Raw genomic sequence first — 19,720 nt, 5'->3', positions numbered from 1 at the left:
TCTTCTGTCTTCCCATCCTGTCATTTGTCACTTCTCTGCTGTTCTCAGTGTGTCCTGACTCACTGAGGGCTTCTCATATGTTGCCCTCACTATGTACACACCTGCTGAGTGAGGGCCCGGGAGTGGCTCCGGCCGTCCCCAGAGAGCAGACACAGACATGGGGACAGCTTGTTCAGCCACTCGGGTGCCTTTATGTGGAGGCCTGGCCCAAAGGGACTCGGGCCTTCCTGCCTCCAGGTCTCCAGAGCAAGCTTCGTGTCTGACTTCTTGAGCAAAAGACACTGTGGCCTCAGTCTGCTGGCACACCTTCGAGCTAGGATCACTGCAGGCCCGAGGCATCAGGGGGCCCTGGGAGACCCTCCTCTCTCCATCGGGGCTCCTGAGCTAAGCACTGCTCTAGTCATGATGCCTGACCCTTTCTCTGTTTGGGGCCCATTGGTTTCACCTTTGTTGAACATGGCCAGGTCCCTTTCCTGCCCTTTAGAAGGTAATCAGTCGGGACTTCCCTGGTGGGGCAGTGGTTAAGAATCCACCTGCCAAAGCAGGGGACACGGGTTCAAGCCCTGGTCTGGGAAGATCCCACATGCTACAGAGCGACTAAGCCCGTGCGCCACAACTACTGAGCCTGCTCTCTAGAGCCCGCGAGTCACAACTACTGAGCCCACGCACCACAACTACTGAAGCCCACGTGCTCTAGGGCCCCATGCTGCAATTACTGAAGCCGGCGTGCCTAGAGCCCGTGCTCAGCAACAAGAGAAGCCACTGCAATGAGAAACCCGCTCACCGCAACTAGAGAAAGCCCGCGTGCAGCAATGAAGACCCAATGCAGGAAAAAAAAAAAGTTCTGGAAATGTATAGTGGTAAAAAAAAAAAAAAAAGTAATCAGTCAAAAAAGTCTTTACATTCTAATTAATGGCATTCTGGGAAACTACGTCCTCTCCTTCCTCTGAAGTAAATAGTGCTGCCTCTCCTTTCAGCTGAATGGACAGCGAGTGGGATCAAGATTGCACTCCTCTTTAACTCAGGGCCCGATACCAGCTACACCTGGCACCCGAGCATGACCTTACTTACCCAGCACTGCTCCCCAGCCTCCAGCTACAGCTGTAGTGGTACAGAGCCTGATGGAGCCATCAACATAATTTGCAGAACAGAAACAAGGTACCTGGCCAGAGGGGCTGTGACTAATAAGGCTCCTGGATCAGCAGGCCCAGAATGTAGGACCTTTTGGACTCCCTTCATTGGCCTTTATCCACCAAAGGCTATGAGCAGCAGGGCCATGGTAATAGATGGTCCCTTCCTATCTCACTCCCCCTACACACTAAAAGCATCCAATAGAATGGTGTTTTTTTAGCATTCTAGAAGCCCATGGGAAGATGGATCAAATAGAGAAAACCTGCCATTCTGAGAGTGGTCCAAGTGGGGAAGGAACAGTTCTGATCTCCCAGGACTGACCACAGCAGGCTACCTGTTGGGACTTCAGGCTGGCTAGTCAGACACACTGACTTGGCTTAACCTTTTGCATGGCTAAAAACAAGTCAGGGTAAGTGCTTTTTTCAAGGCAAGGTTTCCTTTCAAAAAATGAACTTCCAAACTAGCTGCTAGACAATCATTGACAGGAAGACACTGGAAATCACCAAAAAAGATACCTCACATCCAAAGACAAAGGAGAAGCCACAGTGAGACGGTAGGAGGGGCGCAATAACAGTAAAATCAAATCCCATAACTGTTGGGTGGGTGACTCACAGACTGGCGAACACTTATACCACAGAAGTCCACCCACTGGAGTGAGAAGGTTCTGAGCCCCAGGTCAGGCTTCCCAACCTGGGGGTCCGGCAACGGGAGGAGGAATTCCTAGAGAATCAGACTTTGAAGCCTAGTGGGAATTGATTGCAGGACTTTGACAGGACTGGGGGAAACAGAGACCCCACTCTTGGAGGGCACACACAAAGTAGTGTGTGCAACGGGACCCAAGGGAAGGAGCAGTGACCCCGGGGGAGACTGAACCAGACCTACCTGCTAGTGTTGGAAGGTCTCCTGCAGAGGCAGGGGTGGCTCTGTTTCACCATGGGGACAAGGACACTGGCATCAGAAGTTCTGGGAAGTACTCCTTGGCGTGAGCCCTCCCAGAGTCTGTCATTAGCCCCACCAAAGAGCCCAGGTAGGCTCCAGTGTTGGGTTGCCTCAGGCAAAACAACCAACAGGGAGGGAACCCAGCCCCACCCATCAACAGTCAAGTGGATTAAAGTTTTACTGACCTCTGCCAACCACAGCAACAGTCAGCTCTACCCACCACCAGAGCCTCCCATCAAGCCTCTTAGATAGCCTCAACCACCAGAGGGCAGAGAGCAGAGGCAAGAAAAACTACAATCCTGCAGCCTGTGGAACAAAAACCACATTCACAGAAAGATAGACAAGATGAAAAGGCAGAGGGCTATATACCAGATGAAGGAACAAGATAAAACCCCAGAAAAACAACTAAGTGAAGTGGAGATAGGTAACCTTCCAGAAAAAGAATTCAAAATAATGATAGTGAAGATGATCCAGGACCTCGGATTGAAAATGGAGGCAAAGATTGAGAATATGCAAGAAATGTTTAACAAAGACCTAGTAGAATTAAAGAACAAACAAACAAAGATGAACAATACAATAACTGAAATGAAAACTACACTAGAAGGTATCAATAGCAGAATAACTGAGGCAGAAGAACGGATAAGTGACCTGGAAGACAGAATGGTGGAATTCACTGGTGTGGAACAGACTAAAGAAAAAAGAATGAAAAGAAATGAAGACAGCCTAAGAGACCTCTAGGACAACATTAAACGCAACAACATTCGCATTATAGGGGTCCCAGAAGGAGAAGAGAGAGAGAAAGGACCAGAGAAAATATTTGAAAAGATTATAGTTGAAAACTTCCCTAACATGGGAAGGAAATAGCCACCCAAGTCCAGGAAGCACAGAGAGTCCCATACAGGATAAACCCAAGGAGAAACATGCCGAGACACATAGTAATCAAATTGGCCAAAATTAAAGACAAAGAAAAATTATTGAAAGCAGCAAGGGAAAAACGACAAATAACATACAAGGGAACTCCCATAAGGTTAACAGCTGATTTCTCAGCAGAAACTCTACAAGCCAGAAGCGAGTGGCATGACATATTTAAAGTGATGAAAGGGAAGAACCTACAACCAAGATTACTCTACCCAGCAATAATCTCATTCAGACTCGGTAGAGGAATCAAAAGCTTTACAGACAAGCAAAAGCTAAGAGAATTCAGCACCACCAAACCAGCTCTACAACAAATGCTAAAGGAACTTCTCTAAGTGGGAAACACAAGAGAAGAAAAGGACCTACAAAAACAAACCCATAACAATTAAGAAAATGGTAATAGGAACATACATATCTATAATTACCTTAAACATGAATGGATTAAATGCTCCAACCAAAAGACACAGTATTGCTGAATGGATTCAAAAACAAGACCCATATATATGCTGTCTACAAGAAACCCACTTCAGACCTAGGGACACATTCAGACTGAAAGTGAGGTGATGGAAAAAGATATTCCATGCAAATGGAAATCAAAAGAAAGCTGGAGTAGCAATACTCATATCAGATAAAGTAGAGTTTAAAATAAAGAATGTTACAAGAGACAAAGAAGAACACTACATAATGATCAAGGGATCAATCCAAGAAGAAGATATAACCATTATAAATATATATGCACCCAACGTAGGAGCACCTCAATACATAAGGCACCTGCTAACAGCTATAAAAGAGGAAATCGACAGTAACACAATAATAGTGGGGGACTTTAACACCTCACTTGCACCAATCGACAGATCATCCAAACAGAAAATTAATAAGGAAACAGAAGCTTTAAATGACACAATAGACCAGATAGATTAAATTGATATTTATAGGACATTCCATCCAAAAACAGCAGATTACACTTTCTTCTCAAGTGCGCACGGAACATTCTCCAGGATAGGTCACATCCTGGGTCACAAATCAAGCCTCAGTAAATTTAAGAAAATTGAAATCATATCAAGCATCTTTTCTGACCACAACGCTATGAGATTAGAAATGAATTACAGGGACAAAAACGTAAAAAACACAAACACATGGTGGCTAAACAATACGTTACTAAATAACCAAGAGATCACTGAAGAAATCAAAGAGGAAATAAAAAAATACCTAGAGACAAATGACAATGAAAACACGACAATCCAAAACCTATGGGATGCAGCAAAAGCAGTTCTAAGAGGGAAGTTTATAGCTATACAAGCCTACCTCAAGAAACAAGAAAAATCTCAAATAAATAATCTAACCCTACACCTAAAGGAACTAGAGAAAGAAGAACAAACAAAACCCAAAGTTAGCAGAAGGAAAGAAATCATAAAGATCAGAGCAGAAATAAATGAAATAGAAACAAAGAAAACAATAGCAAAGATCAATAAAACTAAAAGCTGGTTCTTTCGGAAGATAAACAAAATTGATAAGCCATTAGCCAGACTCATCAAGAAAATGAGGGAGAGGACTCAAATCAATAAAATTAAAAATGAAAAAGGAGAAGTTACAACAGACACCACAGAAATACAAAGCATCCTAAGAGACTACTACAAGCAATGATATGCCAATAAAATGGAAAACCTGGAAGAAATGGACAAATTCTTAGAAAGGTATAACCTTCCAAGACTGAACCAGGAAGAAATAGAAAATATGAACAGACCAATCACAAGTAATGAAATTGAAACTGTGATTAAAAATCTTCCAACAAACAAAAGTCCAGGACCAGATGGCTTCACAGGTGAATTCTATCAAACATTTAGAGAAGAGCTAACACCCATCCTTCTCAAACTCTTACAAAAAATTGCAGAGGAAGGAATACTCCCAGACTCATTTTATGAGGCCACCATCACCCTGATACCAAAACCAGACAAAGATACTACAAAAAAAGAAAATTACAGACCAATATCACTGATGAATATAGATGCAAAAATCCTTAACAAAATACTAGCAAACAGAACCCAACAACACATTAAAAGGATCATACACCACGATCAAGTGGGATTTATCCCAGGGATGCAAGGATTCTTCAATATATGCAAATCAATCAATGTGATACACCATATTAACAAATTGAAGAAGAAAAACCATATGATCATCTCAATAGATGCAGAAAAAGCTTTTGACAAAATTCAACACCCACTTATGATAAAAACTCTCCAGAAAGTGGGCATAGAGGGAACCTACCTCAGCATAATAAAGGCGATATACAACAAACATCATTCTTAACGGTGAAAAACTGAAAGCATTTCCTCTAAGATCAGGAACGAGACAAGGATGTCCACTCTCACCACTATTATTCAACATAGTTCTAGAAGTCCTAGCCACGGCAATCAGAGAAGAAAAAGAAATAAAAGGAATACAAATTGGAAAAGAAGAAGTAAAACTGTCACTGTTTGCAGATGACATGATACTATACATAGAGAATCCTAAAAATGCCACCAGAAAACTACTAGAGCTAATTAATGAATTTGGTAAAGTAGCAGGATACAAAATTAATGCACAGAAATCTCTTGCATTCCTATACACTAATGATGAAAAATCTGAAAGAGAAATTATGGAAACACTCTCATTTACCATTGCAACAAAAAGAATAAAATACCTAGGAATAAACCTACCTAGGGAGACAAAAGACCTGTATGCAGAAAACTATAAGACACTGATGAAAGAAATTAAAGATGATACCAACAGATGGAGAGATATGCCATGTTCTTGGATTGGAAGAATCAACATTGTGAAAATGACTATACTACCCAAAGCAATCTACAGATTCAATGCAATCCCTATCAAATTACCAATGGCACTTTTTACGGAACTAGAACAAATCATCTTAAAATTTGTATGGAGACACAAAAGACCCTGAATAGCCAAAGCAGTCTTGAGGGAAAAAAACGGAGCTGGAGGAATCAGACTCCCTGACTTCAGACTATACTACAAACCTACAGTAATCAAGACAATATGGTACTGGCACAGAAATAGAAACATAGATCAAGGGAACAAGATAGAAAGCCCAGAGATAAACCCACGCACCTATGGTCAACTTATCTATGACAAAGGAGGCAAAGATATACAATGGAGAAAAGACAGTCTCTTCAATAAGTGGTGCTGGGAAAACTGGACAGCTACATGTAAAAGAATGAAATTAGAGTACTCCCTAACACCATACACAAAAATAAACTCAAAATGGATTAGAGACCTAAATGTAAGACTGGACACTATAAAACTCTTAGAGGAAAACATAGGAAGAACACTCTTTGACATAAATCACAGCAAGATCTTTTTTGATCCACCTCCTAGAGTAATGGAAATAAAAACAAAAATAAAGAAATGGGACCTACTGAAACTTCAAAGCTTTTGCACAGCAAAGGAAACCATAAACAAGACGAAAAGACTACCCTCAGAATGGGAGAAAATATTTGCAAACGAATCAACGGACAAAGGATTAATCTCCAAAATATATAAAGAGCTCATTCAGCTCAATATTAAAGAAACAAACAACCCAATCCAAAAATGGGCAGAAGACCTAAATAGACATTTCTCCAAAGAAGATATACAGATGGCCAAGAAGCACATGAAAAGCTGCTCAACATCACTAATTATTAGAGAAATGCAAATCAAAACTACAATGAGGTATCACCTCACACCAGTTAGAATGGGCATCATCAGAAAATCTACAAGCAACAAATGCTGGAGAGGGTGTGGAGAAAAGGGAACCCTCTTGCACTGTTGGTGGGAATGTAAATTGATACAGCCACTATGGAGAACAGTATGGAGGTTCCTTAAAAAACTAAAAATAGAATTACCATATGATCCAGCAATCCCACTACTGGGCATATACCCAGAGAAAACCGTAATTCAAAAAGACATATGCACCCCAATGTTCATTGCAGCACTATTTACAATAGCCAGGTCATGGAAGCAACCTAAATGCCCATCGACAGACGAATGGATAAAGAAGAAGTGGTACATATATACAATGGAATATTACTCAGACATTAAAAGGAACGAAATTGAGTCATTTGTTGAGACGTGGATGGATCTAGAGGCTGTCATACAGAGTGAAGTAAGTCAGAAAGAGAAAAACAAATATCATATATTAACACATGTATGTGGAACCTAGAAAAATGGTACAGATGAACCGGTTTGCAGGGCAGAAGTTGAGACACAGATGTAGAGAACAGACGTATGGACACCAAGGGGGGAAAACTGCGGTGGGGTGGGGATGGTGGTGTGCTGAATAGGGCGATTGGGATTGACATGTATACAGTGATGTATATAAAATTGATGACTGATAAGAACCTGCAGTACAAACAAACAAAACAACTAATACTAAACTTTCTTTGGGTTATTTGTATGGAAATATGTTAATATAAATGTTTCAGACATTACATGAAATTTCTAAAAAAAAAAAAAAAAAACTTCCTCATCTTGCCTGCTGTAATTGCAACTAGAAACACAAATATCTTCATTTTTTTGTGTGTATATTGTATTCCACTTAAATTGACTGCTTAAAAGTTAGAGATGATAGAAGAAAATGAAAATAGAATCTTTTTTTATTCTCCTCATTTCTTCATGATAGAAGAATAATGGAGCTGTGACCTTCTGTGGCAATTTTTGGAGAAGTAGATCTCAAAGCTATTTCCTTGGGCACACTCTGTTCTTTCTTTGTCTTTTACTCTGTGCAACTTCCAACCTTCCTTTATAAGTATTCATCCAGTTCTAGCATACTCCAGCCTCAGATAGTGAAAGGCCAGAGTCTAAGAGGGCTCTAAACAGTGGCGACTATAAATATTCCAAAAGCAACAGCTGTTAGGAGTTGTGACAGGGGATAGTATCATCCCAAGTTTATAAAGAGGGGTAAAGAGTGGGTGGGGGAAATGTGCTTTAAATACGTTTAAAGTTCTCTTACCTCTTCCCTGTTGATCAGTCCCATTTTGGACATGTCTATGTTAAAGTAGTGAATGTTTGGCAGGCTGATTTCCATAGCTTCTATCTGAAATCCACAACAATATGCATTACACGGGGAAACTGTGAATCTGTCTCTGTTACTCCTTCCCCCCAACCCCCAACTACCCACTAGCTCATTACTCAGATTCTACCTGTCTCTGAGATGTTCCTTTGATGTTCCTTTACTGCTTGACACTGTTCTCTCCTGCTAGTACTATTATTAAATGATGGACCCACTCTTCTCTCTGTGTATGAAATCCATTTCTCAGAAAAGTAAAATCTCCTTGGGTCAGAAACCTGGGACATCTGCAGCATCCAACTGGCCTCCTGGTGCGGGCTCGTCAACCTCTTAAATTCCCCCTCCATCCATTCCCTCCTCTAGAGGCTTGTCCCTAACATTTGCAGGCCCTGGAGTAAGAGTATAATTGGATGTCCCCATACCAGATGTTTAAAGATTTAAAAATTATGAATCAAGCTAAAGTACTTTCAAGTGAAATATATTCTATCCCTCTAACTTGACAAATATTCCTTCATCACAATCTGGAAGGTCAGGATCGAATTTAAAATTCTCTGATTCCTTGCAGCACCATGCCAGGACCTGGCAGCATGGGAAGAGCCAGCCCTCAGCCCTGGCCATCCCATCTTCTCTCTTGGACTCATGTGGGTGGATACCCCAGCTTGCATGTCAAGTCCCATTCATACCTCTAGCAAACATCTGCCCCTTTTCTCACTCTCAGGCTTAAGGGTACACTGATGGCATGACTTGCACTTTAGGGGATAGATCTGGGGAACAGGCTTGCACAGGTTCTGGAAGTAGTCTCGGGGTTATTTGGGCAGGACCTTCTGGGATGTAAACATCCAGAGAATTGTCTAGAAGGGGAAGCATGGGCTCCTGAAGTGTTTGTTGCCTTGGTCCCACCAACTCCTCATCCAGCGGAGAGAGGCATAGCTAGAGGAGGGCTTGGAGTGGGTGTGTGGGCCGTGGCAAGAGTCCCTTGTGCCCAGGTCTAAGGATGACACTGTTCCTCTCCATCCCATCATGGCCTTAGTTCACATCCTTGTTGCCAGTTTTCTGCAACAGCCTCCCAACAGGTCTCCTTGTCTATGGCCCATCATCCCTTTAATCTATCACATGTCTTTCAGAATGGTCTTTCTAGAGTGCAAATCTGGTAGCGCCACACCTTGCTTAGACCCCTCAGTGGCTCCTAAGAGTTTTCAGGATAAAATACAGACTCTACAGAGAAACCCACAAAGGGCTTCCCAATCTGCTTCCCAACTCATCTCTAGGCACATGGAAAGACTTTCGCTCCTGGAGCTTCACTTGTGGCAGAGCCTCAGCAGTAAATGACTGTTCCATGCTGCCTCCTGTCTCCACACCTACCCCCTCCCTCACCCTTGAGTATGAACTCAGATAACCCCTACCTGTCCCCTTAAGACTCAGCTCAAATACCTCTTCCTCCAGAAAGCTTGGATTGTACTATCTCCTACACCAGAGTTAGGTGACTTCCTCTGAATTTCCATAATATTCTATTCTCTATTGAACTGTTAGTTTACTTATTTTCTTCTTTCACTTAGTGATGAACTCTTTGAGGGTAGGGATGATGTCTAATTTATCTCTGATTTCCTCATGTGCTGACAGAGACATAATAACCATTCAATAATATCAAATGGATGGATGGATGAAATCTCTCTGCCTTTTTTCTTCATTCTCTGGCTCTCCTGAAGCATAGACCCTTGGGATAATTACCCCTCCTTCAGGGCATTTGAGTGTCCTAAATTGTAGCAGGTTGAAGAGACTCAGAATTTTCAACAAAACTAAAGAACTACAGCAGTGGCCTGTGTTTTCAGGTTAGACAGATTTTTACATTTTTTTATTCTCTTCTCACTTGCTATAACAAGCTTTTGAGCAACAACAGATGTCATTTTTCACGTGTCTTCCACTTTCTTATTTTAACTGTCTTTCTCAGAGCTGACAGGAGACACAAGTTCTCTCAGTCCTCGGAATGGCAAGTGACAAAACCTACCTCAGGAACCTGGCTCAGGGAGAGCATCTGGATGTCATAGAGGGTCTTCTGGATAGAGGGCGAGTACTCGCCTTTGTTATAGGGTCCAGCAAATTTCTTCAGGACAATGTCCCTAAGAGTGTCCCTAAAGCACAGAAAAGAGAACTGAGGGCTCTCACAGGGTGGTCTTTGGGGAACGTATTATGAAGCTAAGAAGCGGTACCCTCTCTGTCTCCCTGAAAACAATTTCATTGCTGGTTTTAGAGAGGATTAATATCCTGTAATGCCAAAAAGAAAAAAAAACCCTAACTTCCCATTTCCCTACACACACACACACATGCACACAAGTCAATAAACATATTGAGCATAAATAGGTTATCTTCATAATCTGGCACCAGGGCCCAGTGGGCATTCCAGGGTAAGTTTCCCTCCATGCTTGAAGAATTTATGAAGAGGACTTCCTAGTATTCTAATCTGCTTGGCTTGGCCCGTTGTTTGAATTGCTGCATTTTCAGGGGTATTACCGTGTCAGGCTGTGTGCTAAGTATTTTATGTAATTACTTCATTAAATTCTCTCAATATACCTGAGGCAGGTACTATTATTATCTCCAATTTAGAGATGAGGAATCTGAGCTAAAAGTTAAATGATCTACTCAGTCCCCCTCCTTAGTGGGAGGCCCAGCTTGTACCCCGACTGGCTCAATTTTGTGCTCTTTTCAACATAAATACATCAGACTGCTGCCCATGGGGAACACTTGAAAAAAGGAGAAAAAATGATTGAGGTGAGGTTCTCTTCAAGCATTTCCAACCTATCACATAATAAAAGGAGCAGAGTAACACTCTGCCAGTGGGAGGAAGCTACCAGGGGGCAGATTCCAGCTTATCACAGGGTAGAAGTTTCTAACAATTAGAGCTTCAGCAAAGGAATGAGATACCTGCTCAAAAAGCAAACTGGGATTCAGAGGCCTAATCACTGCTTGTTGAGGATGTTAAAATAAGAGTCATACGTTACAATGCTAAAGCATTTATCATTTATAAAGTGCTTCTGTAACTGTTATCTCATTTTGAATTTAGCCTAGGGTGGCCACTTGTCCCAGTTTGCCTGGGACCAAGGGGTTTCCTAGGACATAGGACTTTCAGTGTTAAAATCAGGAAAGTCCTTGACAAACTGGGACGAGTTGGTCAGCCTGGTTTAGCCCTCTCTGCATCTGCCATGAAGTAACAAGGCCATTATCCTCATTTGATCCCATGTTTCTTAAAGTGTGGCCTTTGGTCCAGCAGCATGAGCATCACCTGGGAGTTTGTTAGAAATGCACGTCCTCAGGCCCCATTCCGGGCCACAGAATTAGAACCTTTGGGGTTGGGCTCAGTGATCTGCAGTTTAATAAGCCCTCCAGGTGATTCTGATACACAATCATGTTTGAGTACTACTGATTTAGTCAATTAAAAAACAGAGGATCAGGGAAATCAGGTGGTCTGCTCAAGGTCATTATAGCTAATAGCATCTTAGCTATTGGTGCAGATTTACTAACTCAAAGTAAGACCAGTATTCTTTCTGTTATCCATCAGAAGGGATGTCTTACAATGGAGAGGCGGAATTGAATGGCTTCCAAGTTTCCCTTTCAGATGGAAGACTCCATGAACTCTGGGCCCCTGGAAAAGAGGGCGGACACTACCTCCACCGGCGCCAGGCCCTAGCACTCGTTCATACCAGGTGGCCTCAAAGTCCACGTCTCTGCCCTGGTGGTAGCGCCACTTGCAGTACACTTGGGTGGCAAAGCACCGGTCCTTCACCTCAGGGAGGGTGGTGAACTGGTCCCTGATGAATCCTTCAAATCCGGACTGGGTTGTTTTCAAGACTTTGAGGTCTTTGATTCCAGAATTAATGACTGCAGGTCCTGTTTTATGTCAAAAGGTAAGAGGGGATGAGGTCATAAAGAAAACAGTGTCTTCTTACTGCCTAGCCCTGAGGATCCTGGTCATTAAAACATAGCACACTACATTTGTACAAAGAGCTACATCACTGCCTGTGTTTTCTCTCTCCCTGTCTCCTCTGAAGTCCACATGATGAAGACAGTGTGCCTTTCCCTCTCTCTGAATTCCACATCTCCCTGCCTTCTCATGCCCTAGGAGAACTGAAGGTCAGAGACTAAACGTCCATGCTGTGTTGAAGCCCACAGGAACAAATACCTTTTTCTCAGCTATGAGCAAAGGTATCTTCTAGGCCAATTACCTTCCATATTTTGAGCTCCATCTCATTCAGCAGGCAGTCATGCTGGAATGAGTTAATAAACTCCTCAAAAGCAGCTCCTCTGTCTGCTATTGTGACGCCCTTTACTGGGGGTGGTCCTCATGTGGATTGTCTACACTGTTGATGGCTCCAATCACCACCACACCCCTCAGTTCCCTTGCGTTTATGAACTCAGCAAAACCAGAAAATTTCATGAATAGGTAGCATCATGGGCCTGGATGAGCCTAAATAGAGACTGGGAAGATGAGGTCAGTGACCCATGAGGTATACATTGCCTATGTGGATACTCATAAAGGCCTTTGTTTTTTGGCAGAACTGAGAAGGCGCAAAGTTGGCCTGTGGGGACCTGGGCGGGGTGGGCAGAGTTGAAAACAATGGGGGAGATGACATGGCTCTTCGGCCGTCCCTACATTACCTCATGAGGTGCATCAGGGAGGTGGAGGGGAGAGAGGCATAATCTGAAAAAGCTGTTTACTTACACCTGGCAGTTCTAGGTCAGGGCCCAGAAGACAGGTTGGGTACCGAGTTAGTGAGGGGAAGGTTCTCTCTTTCTTTTTCTATGTGGAACACACTGTAGTTCCAGCAGTTTGGTGAAGCCTGAAGAACACATGGCACCAGGTGACACGCTGGGAAGCCCCAGGGTACAATGTCTGTGGAAAGCAGCCTTCTTCCCAAGGAGGAGCGGCAACTGGCACAGCAAATGCTAGGCAGAGCCAGTGAGGCAGCAGTTGTGCTCAGTGGGTGCAAACTCTCCCTGAGCATGTGTGAGACAGCCCTCCAGGCTGGGAGAAGGTAGGAGAGTTTGGCTGGAGAGGTACAGCAGTTTTGTAATGAGAGAGCAACAAGGTCAGGGAAATTCGGGAATTAACTTCACCATGGCCTTATTTGTATGTGCAGGCTGGTGAGGCCAGGACACTCAGGGGGCACTTGGGTACAAACTCCCAAAAGCATAGTCAAGGCAGAATGACTTAGATCACCTCTTTTCAGTCTTGAAATTAGTCCAGACTAATATCTATGCTTCTTGACCTGTTGAATCTCAAGCCAAGAGCTGGAGGTATCAGGCATCACTATGTTGTACATGGTCTTAGTTGAAGAATAAGAATGTAACCCACAATCCTCAATTAAAATCCAGGGTAGCTCTTAATAATCCAATGGTTTACATCATCCTGTGTGATTTCTATTGCTGTGGTTAACTCAGGAGCTGTGGACTTTCAGAAGTAGGTAAATAATGACTATATTTTGATATTTTCCCAACCACATGTGTGTGCCTACCAGAGAGAGCAGTGGCCATGGTTAGTGGTAGATTTGCTGATTAAATATGTGCTGATTAAATAAGGTGTTCTGGTCACAGTGTTCCAGGATAATGTGGTAAGAGGGAAAATGGTATTTTCTCAATTGGAAAATACTGAAGTTCTCATTGGAAGCTATATCTGAATCAGGATCAAGAGAAAGATACCAGCAATGATTTCATGCCTTAGGTTGACTGGGTTTATCAGATCCTAAGTGTTATCAAGACACGATTCTGCAAAATCAGCATTTCTAACAGTGTAGAGCTGACCCAAGTGAGTCTTAAGTCTCAGACCCAAGAGAATTGCAGAAGCAATCAATAAGTATCCGTTAAATGAATGAGTGAGTGCAGAAAAATTGATTCACCTTAACAACTTAGCCTTACAACTGAGTGTCTTTTTCTTCTAGACAGTTCTCCTCCATCAATCTTTACCATTTCCCTTCCTGATCTGCCCCCTTCCCTCAACCCTCACCCACAGACAGTGTGACAGGGGGAGAAGGGGAGGGCATCAACACTGATTGAGAAGGTCCTGACTGCCAGCACACGTTCTAGTCGTATGGCTAGACACTGGCAGAGGTGGAGTTTGAACTCAGCACCCCATTATGAGACTTCATGCTTTTCTTCCCCCTTTTTGGATCACTCCCCATCCTCAAAATGTTTCCTCCTGCCTTTAACTCTCTCTTCCCATTTCTGTAATAAAAGAGGACTTTCCAAGAGACAAGGAAGTTGCCACCGCCATTCCGCAATGTGCATTCATGGCTCAGACAGAGCCCCCAGTTGAAAAATACCATCCCTGTTGGTTTGAAATGAAGATTGAAGCATCACTTTTAGAAATGACCCTATGTGTCTTGAAAACATTTTATCATTTAAAAATTTCCTATTGAAATACCAAGACCCCTTAAAGGAGTGACTCCTTAAGCCTTTATAAACTAATATCATAATTTACTTCCAACAGTAATCCCTTCTAGAAAAAAAAATCCTATAGAAATGAAACTTGAATTTGCAATCAGAAGTGGGATTAGAACAAGTAGTGGGAATCCTCGAAGGGGGATAAAGAGAAGTCAAGGGAAACCAAAGGCAAACTTTATCTATTTCTACTTTTCCTATACAGCTGGCCTTGATCGCCAGCATCTATGTGAGTCAGACTTTGAATCCTCAGTTGTCTCAATCATAAAAGGATTTCCAGATGCAGGGTTACATATGGTTGAGTCCACAGTCTTGGGACTCAGGTTCCTTGAATTCAGCCTCAGTACTCTCCATGCCTCTCCTCCCCTATTTATGGGCAGTACTTCCTTGATAGAATTACTTAACCTCTCTCTACCTTGATTTTCTCATCTGCAGGAGATGATAATCATAACTATTTCCTAGAGATGATAGATGTCTAAGATGATACACATAAAGGACTTAGTAAAATGGCTGTCCAGGAGGAAATGCTCTATAAAATTATTATGATGATTTTGCCCTAATTGACCTTTTCTTATTGACATCAACCCCCTGTAAATACTTCCCATGTTTCACAAAGGCTCATTGGGTTCTGAAAACTCCTTCTGACATGCCATCCCTATCCACCTCCAGCCCTGTGATGAGATTTATTGACCTTTGGGGAGTGTCAGTCTGCTAGGCAACTTTGAAATGATCTACTTTCTTGCTAGAATCTGAAAATGGAGAAAGCAGTGGCATTTTCTAATGTGTTTTGACCTCAGTTTCACATGGAATAAAACATCTCATGTTCTCAAAGACAGTTCACTACTGCCACAGTTTAGGCAGAACGCAAAACATCTACTCTGGTGTGCTCATCATTCTATGAACAACGACAAAAACCTATTCTCTTTGAATGTGAAAAATACATTTTCTTGGCACGCATCAGACACCCTGGATGAAATCTGGGAGCTTATTTTATCTTCTCTGTTGGCGGTGCCCCAGCTTTCTGAACACTGGTAGGAACCTGAGCCTTTCAAATTCATGGGCCCATCAACTAAAAATATGATGCTTCACACACTCTTAAAAAGATTCCAGTTTAGACTAACAAGAAGTAATTCAACCCAAAAGACTGTCCTTTTCTAGGTTACTTCCTATGAAACCACTTAATCAGCTCTTTTTTGCCTTTCTGCCATGGTTATGGAGTAACGCAAAAGGAAGATTTTCACATTTTACTTTGCTAGAACATAATCTTTCCTAACTTTCAGTGTCCTCCTACACACTTAACAGATTGTGGTTTATCTCTCAGAGAAGCATACATCCTACCCCTTCAGGTCTCTAAGGGAAAGAAACTGCAAATTAATAGAAACTAAGCCTGATTCCTTACCTACGCATCAGGTGTCACAAAGCACAAAGCTTTACTGAGCCAAGAAAAAAAAATCCTGTCATGAAGGGGATAATTGCTTCCACATTTAACACCTCCAAAAAGGACACAAATAGCTAAAAGGAGGATATTTTAAAACTATATTAAATCATTCTAGTAGAAAACCTCAAATTTGTAAAGTGCTAGAAAAAGTGAAGATCAATTAAATATCATTTGCCTTTGAGAGTCCATTTAGCTCATGGAGGTAGGATGAAAGCTCCCTGTGTGCAATTCTGGATGGGGAGAGATGACGTCACCCAGATGGAAGGAAGTTAACTGGGTTTTTGTACAATGAGGTGATGATCAAGATGATTTTTAAAAGATCTTTTGCTTGCCAAGAACCTTTCTTTTGGAATAACTGAAGAGTGTCTTAGTCTTGATATCAAAATGATACAAGCAGCCTTCTTGGCAGTGGCCATCTCTGTCCTGAGTCTCCCACTTTCCCCATCTCATTTCTTCCATCTGCCCTGCTTGACACCTCTTAAATCTCTTCTCCTCCAGGACTTTAGTTTTATCAACCCCCTTCCTAAAATCTTCCTCCTACCCCTACTAGTCTCCATGTCAATAGATTTTTTTTTTCACCACTACAAGACAGTATCTCTTATTTGAAACCTCTTCTCTATCTTCCATTCCTCTATTTAGTTATGCTTTAGTTGAATTTTTATAATTAGTGTCAGATTGGGAGAAATTTGATGCTTAAAGAATTATGAATTATAATTCAAATTGCGTGTGTGTGTGGGGGGGGTGTGTTGGGGAGATGCTCTGCTTAGTTTAACTAGTTTAAATTAGTGACTCAACCATCCCAGCGACTTCAAGGCTTGGCTAAGCTTGTAGTTCACAGAGACTCACAGAGAAACAGTTTGGAAGATCGAGGTTCCATATAACACCTACATCAACAGCCTGTACCACACATGCAGAGCCTAGCTCTCCTCTCGGAGCTGGGGAAGTCACAAAAATAACACCAGCCCTCATCCCTTTGGTGAAAAAATTTCTCTCTCTCTTCCAGATTCTCCCATGGAACTAGCAGACTTTGAAACAGCTAAAAGAACACTTAATGATGTAGCTTAAAAAGATACCCTAGGAAAAAATAGTGTAATGGGAGTTTTATAGCAATTCTCAGGGCCTAAAGTGGGTGCTTCAGATTCAGAAGGCTTTCTATAAATGTTTGTTCAATTGATAAGAATGAATCCAGTCCACCAGGAGAAACCCAGTTACATATCCTGCTGGGAAAATTTGCAGGCTGAATGGGTGATTAAGTACATGTGTTTGAGGTGGCAGAATTCTCACTATCCTAGCCATTCCCCCCACAAAAAGCCCTACCTAGAGGTTTGTAACAACAGCCTTCAGCATGTGAATTGGGGTGTGTGTGTTTTTGTGTGTAAGATGATTATTTTCTTTAGTTAAGCCTATGCAAGGGCGTTTCTTATGACAGTGATTGTACACTGAATCACCTCATGATATCTGCAGTTTTAGCTCCTGGAAAATAAGCAAATTAAGAATTAAACTTTGTTATCAAGAAAACGGCATAGACCCCTACTCTCCAAAGAGGGACAGAGTACAAATGTCATCTTCAAATAGACAACACAGGAAGATACACACACTCAGGAATGTGTGCACACATACTGCACACCCCCAAGGCAGCAGATGCCTCCTTTCCTGCTGACCCCTGCCAGCCCCCGCATGCTATGGGAGGGGGGAGGTGCTGGACTCCAGACAAGTCAAGCTGGAGCTCTGGGAACACTGCCACAGTGATCGCTACACCCTGAAGTTTTCTGCAGAAAGAAAAAGCTTTGGCCTGATTCTGTTGATTAGTTTCCACCCTGCAGCAGCCAGGTGACTAGAATTCAGGCTGATGATAGCTCCTGGTAATTCCTGGAAAGAACAAGGGTGTGAAGAGCAGCCTGTTTTCTTCCTATGATCAGCTGAGCCCTAGATTTGGCCACTCCACTTCCACCTCCAGGGGTCTGCTAAATATTCTTGCGGAGGGAGGTCACCAATGATGCCTACTTGCCAAACTGCACACTCTCTTCAGTCTTCTTTTAAACCAAACTTCTTAACCTTCCTGTGGGGGAGACCACTGGCAGTTGCTCTTCCTCCTGGGTCCCCGGCTAGACTACATTTCCTGGCCTTCCTTGCAGTTAGGTGTGGCTGTGTGATTGGGTTCTCTTCATTTGATGTGCTCTGGGCTACTTCAGGCCTTGAGCCGTTTCGCCTCCTCCTTTTTTTCTTCAAGCTCTTTTCTTCTCCTTGTTGTCTGGTATGGGGAATCTACTCTCAAGGTGACCCCAGAAAGTGAGGATCAAAACTGTCTGGTTGCATCAACCTGGATTCCTGAATAACTTCCTGGAGTGGAGCATCCTCCCAACACACACACACACGCACACACGCACACACGCACACGCGCACACATGCACACACACGCACACGCGCGCACACACACACAAACACACGCGCGCACACACACACACACACGCACAAACTGAACTTGACTTTTACAAAAAGCTGTAAGCTTCATGTGCAAAGCCACTACATATAAGCCTACTTATTATGCATTCTATTATCCCAATAACTATCCCTCATTTCTTGAAATGTATTTTCCCTTTGCTTCCATGACACCACTGTCTCCAAGCCTCCTCCTGTCCCTCTGACCATTCTTCTCTCTCACTCTTTAAACTGTCCAACCCTTAAACTGGGGAACTTTCCCCCAGGCCCTCTCATCTTTCCTCTTCTCACTTTATATGTTTTTCTGGATTGTTCATCCTTCCCCATGGCTTCACCAACCAATTTGGAAATAGATAGTCTCCAAGTCCATCCCTTATTCCCAAACTTACCAGCTTCCTCTGGAAACTTCCTCATTATATGTATTATTCTTAGTCAACACCCACAGGCCCCTGACTTTAGGATAACTTTAACCCCTCCTTCTCTCTAACCTTCCATCCTTACGCAAATACTCAGACTTATAAGCACACTTCAGAAATGCCTCACACAGTGTCTCTCCCCAACCTCTGTAGTCTTTTCATCTCTACCTCTTCTGCCTTAGTTCAGACTCCATCATTTCTTTATCTCTGCAACAAGTCTCCAAATGTCTCACTACTGCCTGTTTCTCCAGCCAGTTTACCATAACCTTGGTCAGAATTACTAAACAGTACACACATACACATAAAGACTTTTCCTGGATCTCTATTATCATTCAAAATAATAATAATAACAGCTTTCTTTCAAAGAGTGCTTCTTATGTGCCAGGTACTGTGCTAAATGTTAAATTAACATTTATCCCCTTTCATTCTCTGGGTAATTGCTGAGGTAGACACTGTTATTCTCATGTTAGAAATAAAAAAAACACTGAAGTAGTATACTTAATGTGCTCACAGTCACAAAGTTATTAAGTAGAGAAGCTCAAATTCAAAAACAGTTCAGTCTTCATACAATACAAGAAGGAAACCATCCACATGCAATGCTAGTAGGGAGGTTAAAAGACAAAAGTAGTCAATTCATTGTATCCATGATAAGCAGTTAAGGGATACACAAAACAATTAGATGTAAAATATAATATCAAAAACAGTAATCATGAAGGGAGTAGAGTACAAATGCACGGTATCTATATATACAGATCATCCAGACAGAAAATCAATAAGGAAACACAGACCTTAAATGATACATTAGATCAGCTGGCCTTACTTGATATTTATAGAGCATTCCATCTGAAAGCAGCAGAATACATATTCTTTTCAAGTGCACATGGAACATTCTCCAGGATAGATCACACACTGAGCAACAAAGCAAGCCTTGGTAAATTTAAGAAAATCGAAATCATATCAAGATCT

At 42.3% G+C, this 19,720-nt stretch overlaps 1 protein-coding gene across 1 annotated transcript in view; it reads right to left on the bottom strand.

Moving 5' to 3' along the window:
- Window positions 1–19,720, bottom strand: part of LOC133087154 (uricase) — a 32,794-nt gene that overhangs the window by 506 nt on the left and 12,568 nt on the right. The window contains exons 6-8 of the mRNA XM_061183934.1: window positions 11,728–11,914; window positions 10,038–10,161; window positions 7,976–8,059 (exon numbers count right to left, since the gene is read on the bottom strand). Coding sequence (XP_061039917.1) covers window positions 7,976–8,059; window positions 10,038–10,161; window positions 11,728–11,914 — 395 coding nt within the window. The remainder of the gene's footprint in view (window positions 1–7,975; window positions 8,060–10,037; window positions 10,162–11,727; window positions 11,915–19,720) is intronic.

The sequence above is a fragment of the Eubalaena glacialis genome, chromosome 3 (genome assembly GCF_028564815.1).
Source record: "Eubalaena glacialis isolate mEubGla1 chromosome 3, mEubGla1.1.hap2.+ XY, whole genome shotgun sequence".
In the NCBI taxonomy this organism is placed as follows: domain Eukaryota; kingdom Metazoa; phylum Chordata; class Mammalia; order Artiodactyla; family Balaenidae; genus Eubalaena; species Eubalaena glacialis.
The sequence above is the reverse complement of the archived record's forward strand: the minus strand, read 5'-3'. Positions and strand labels throughout refer to the sequence as shown.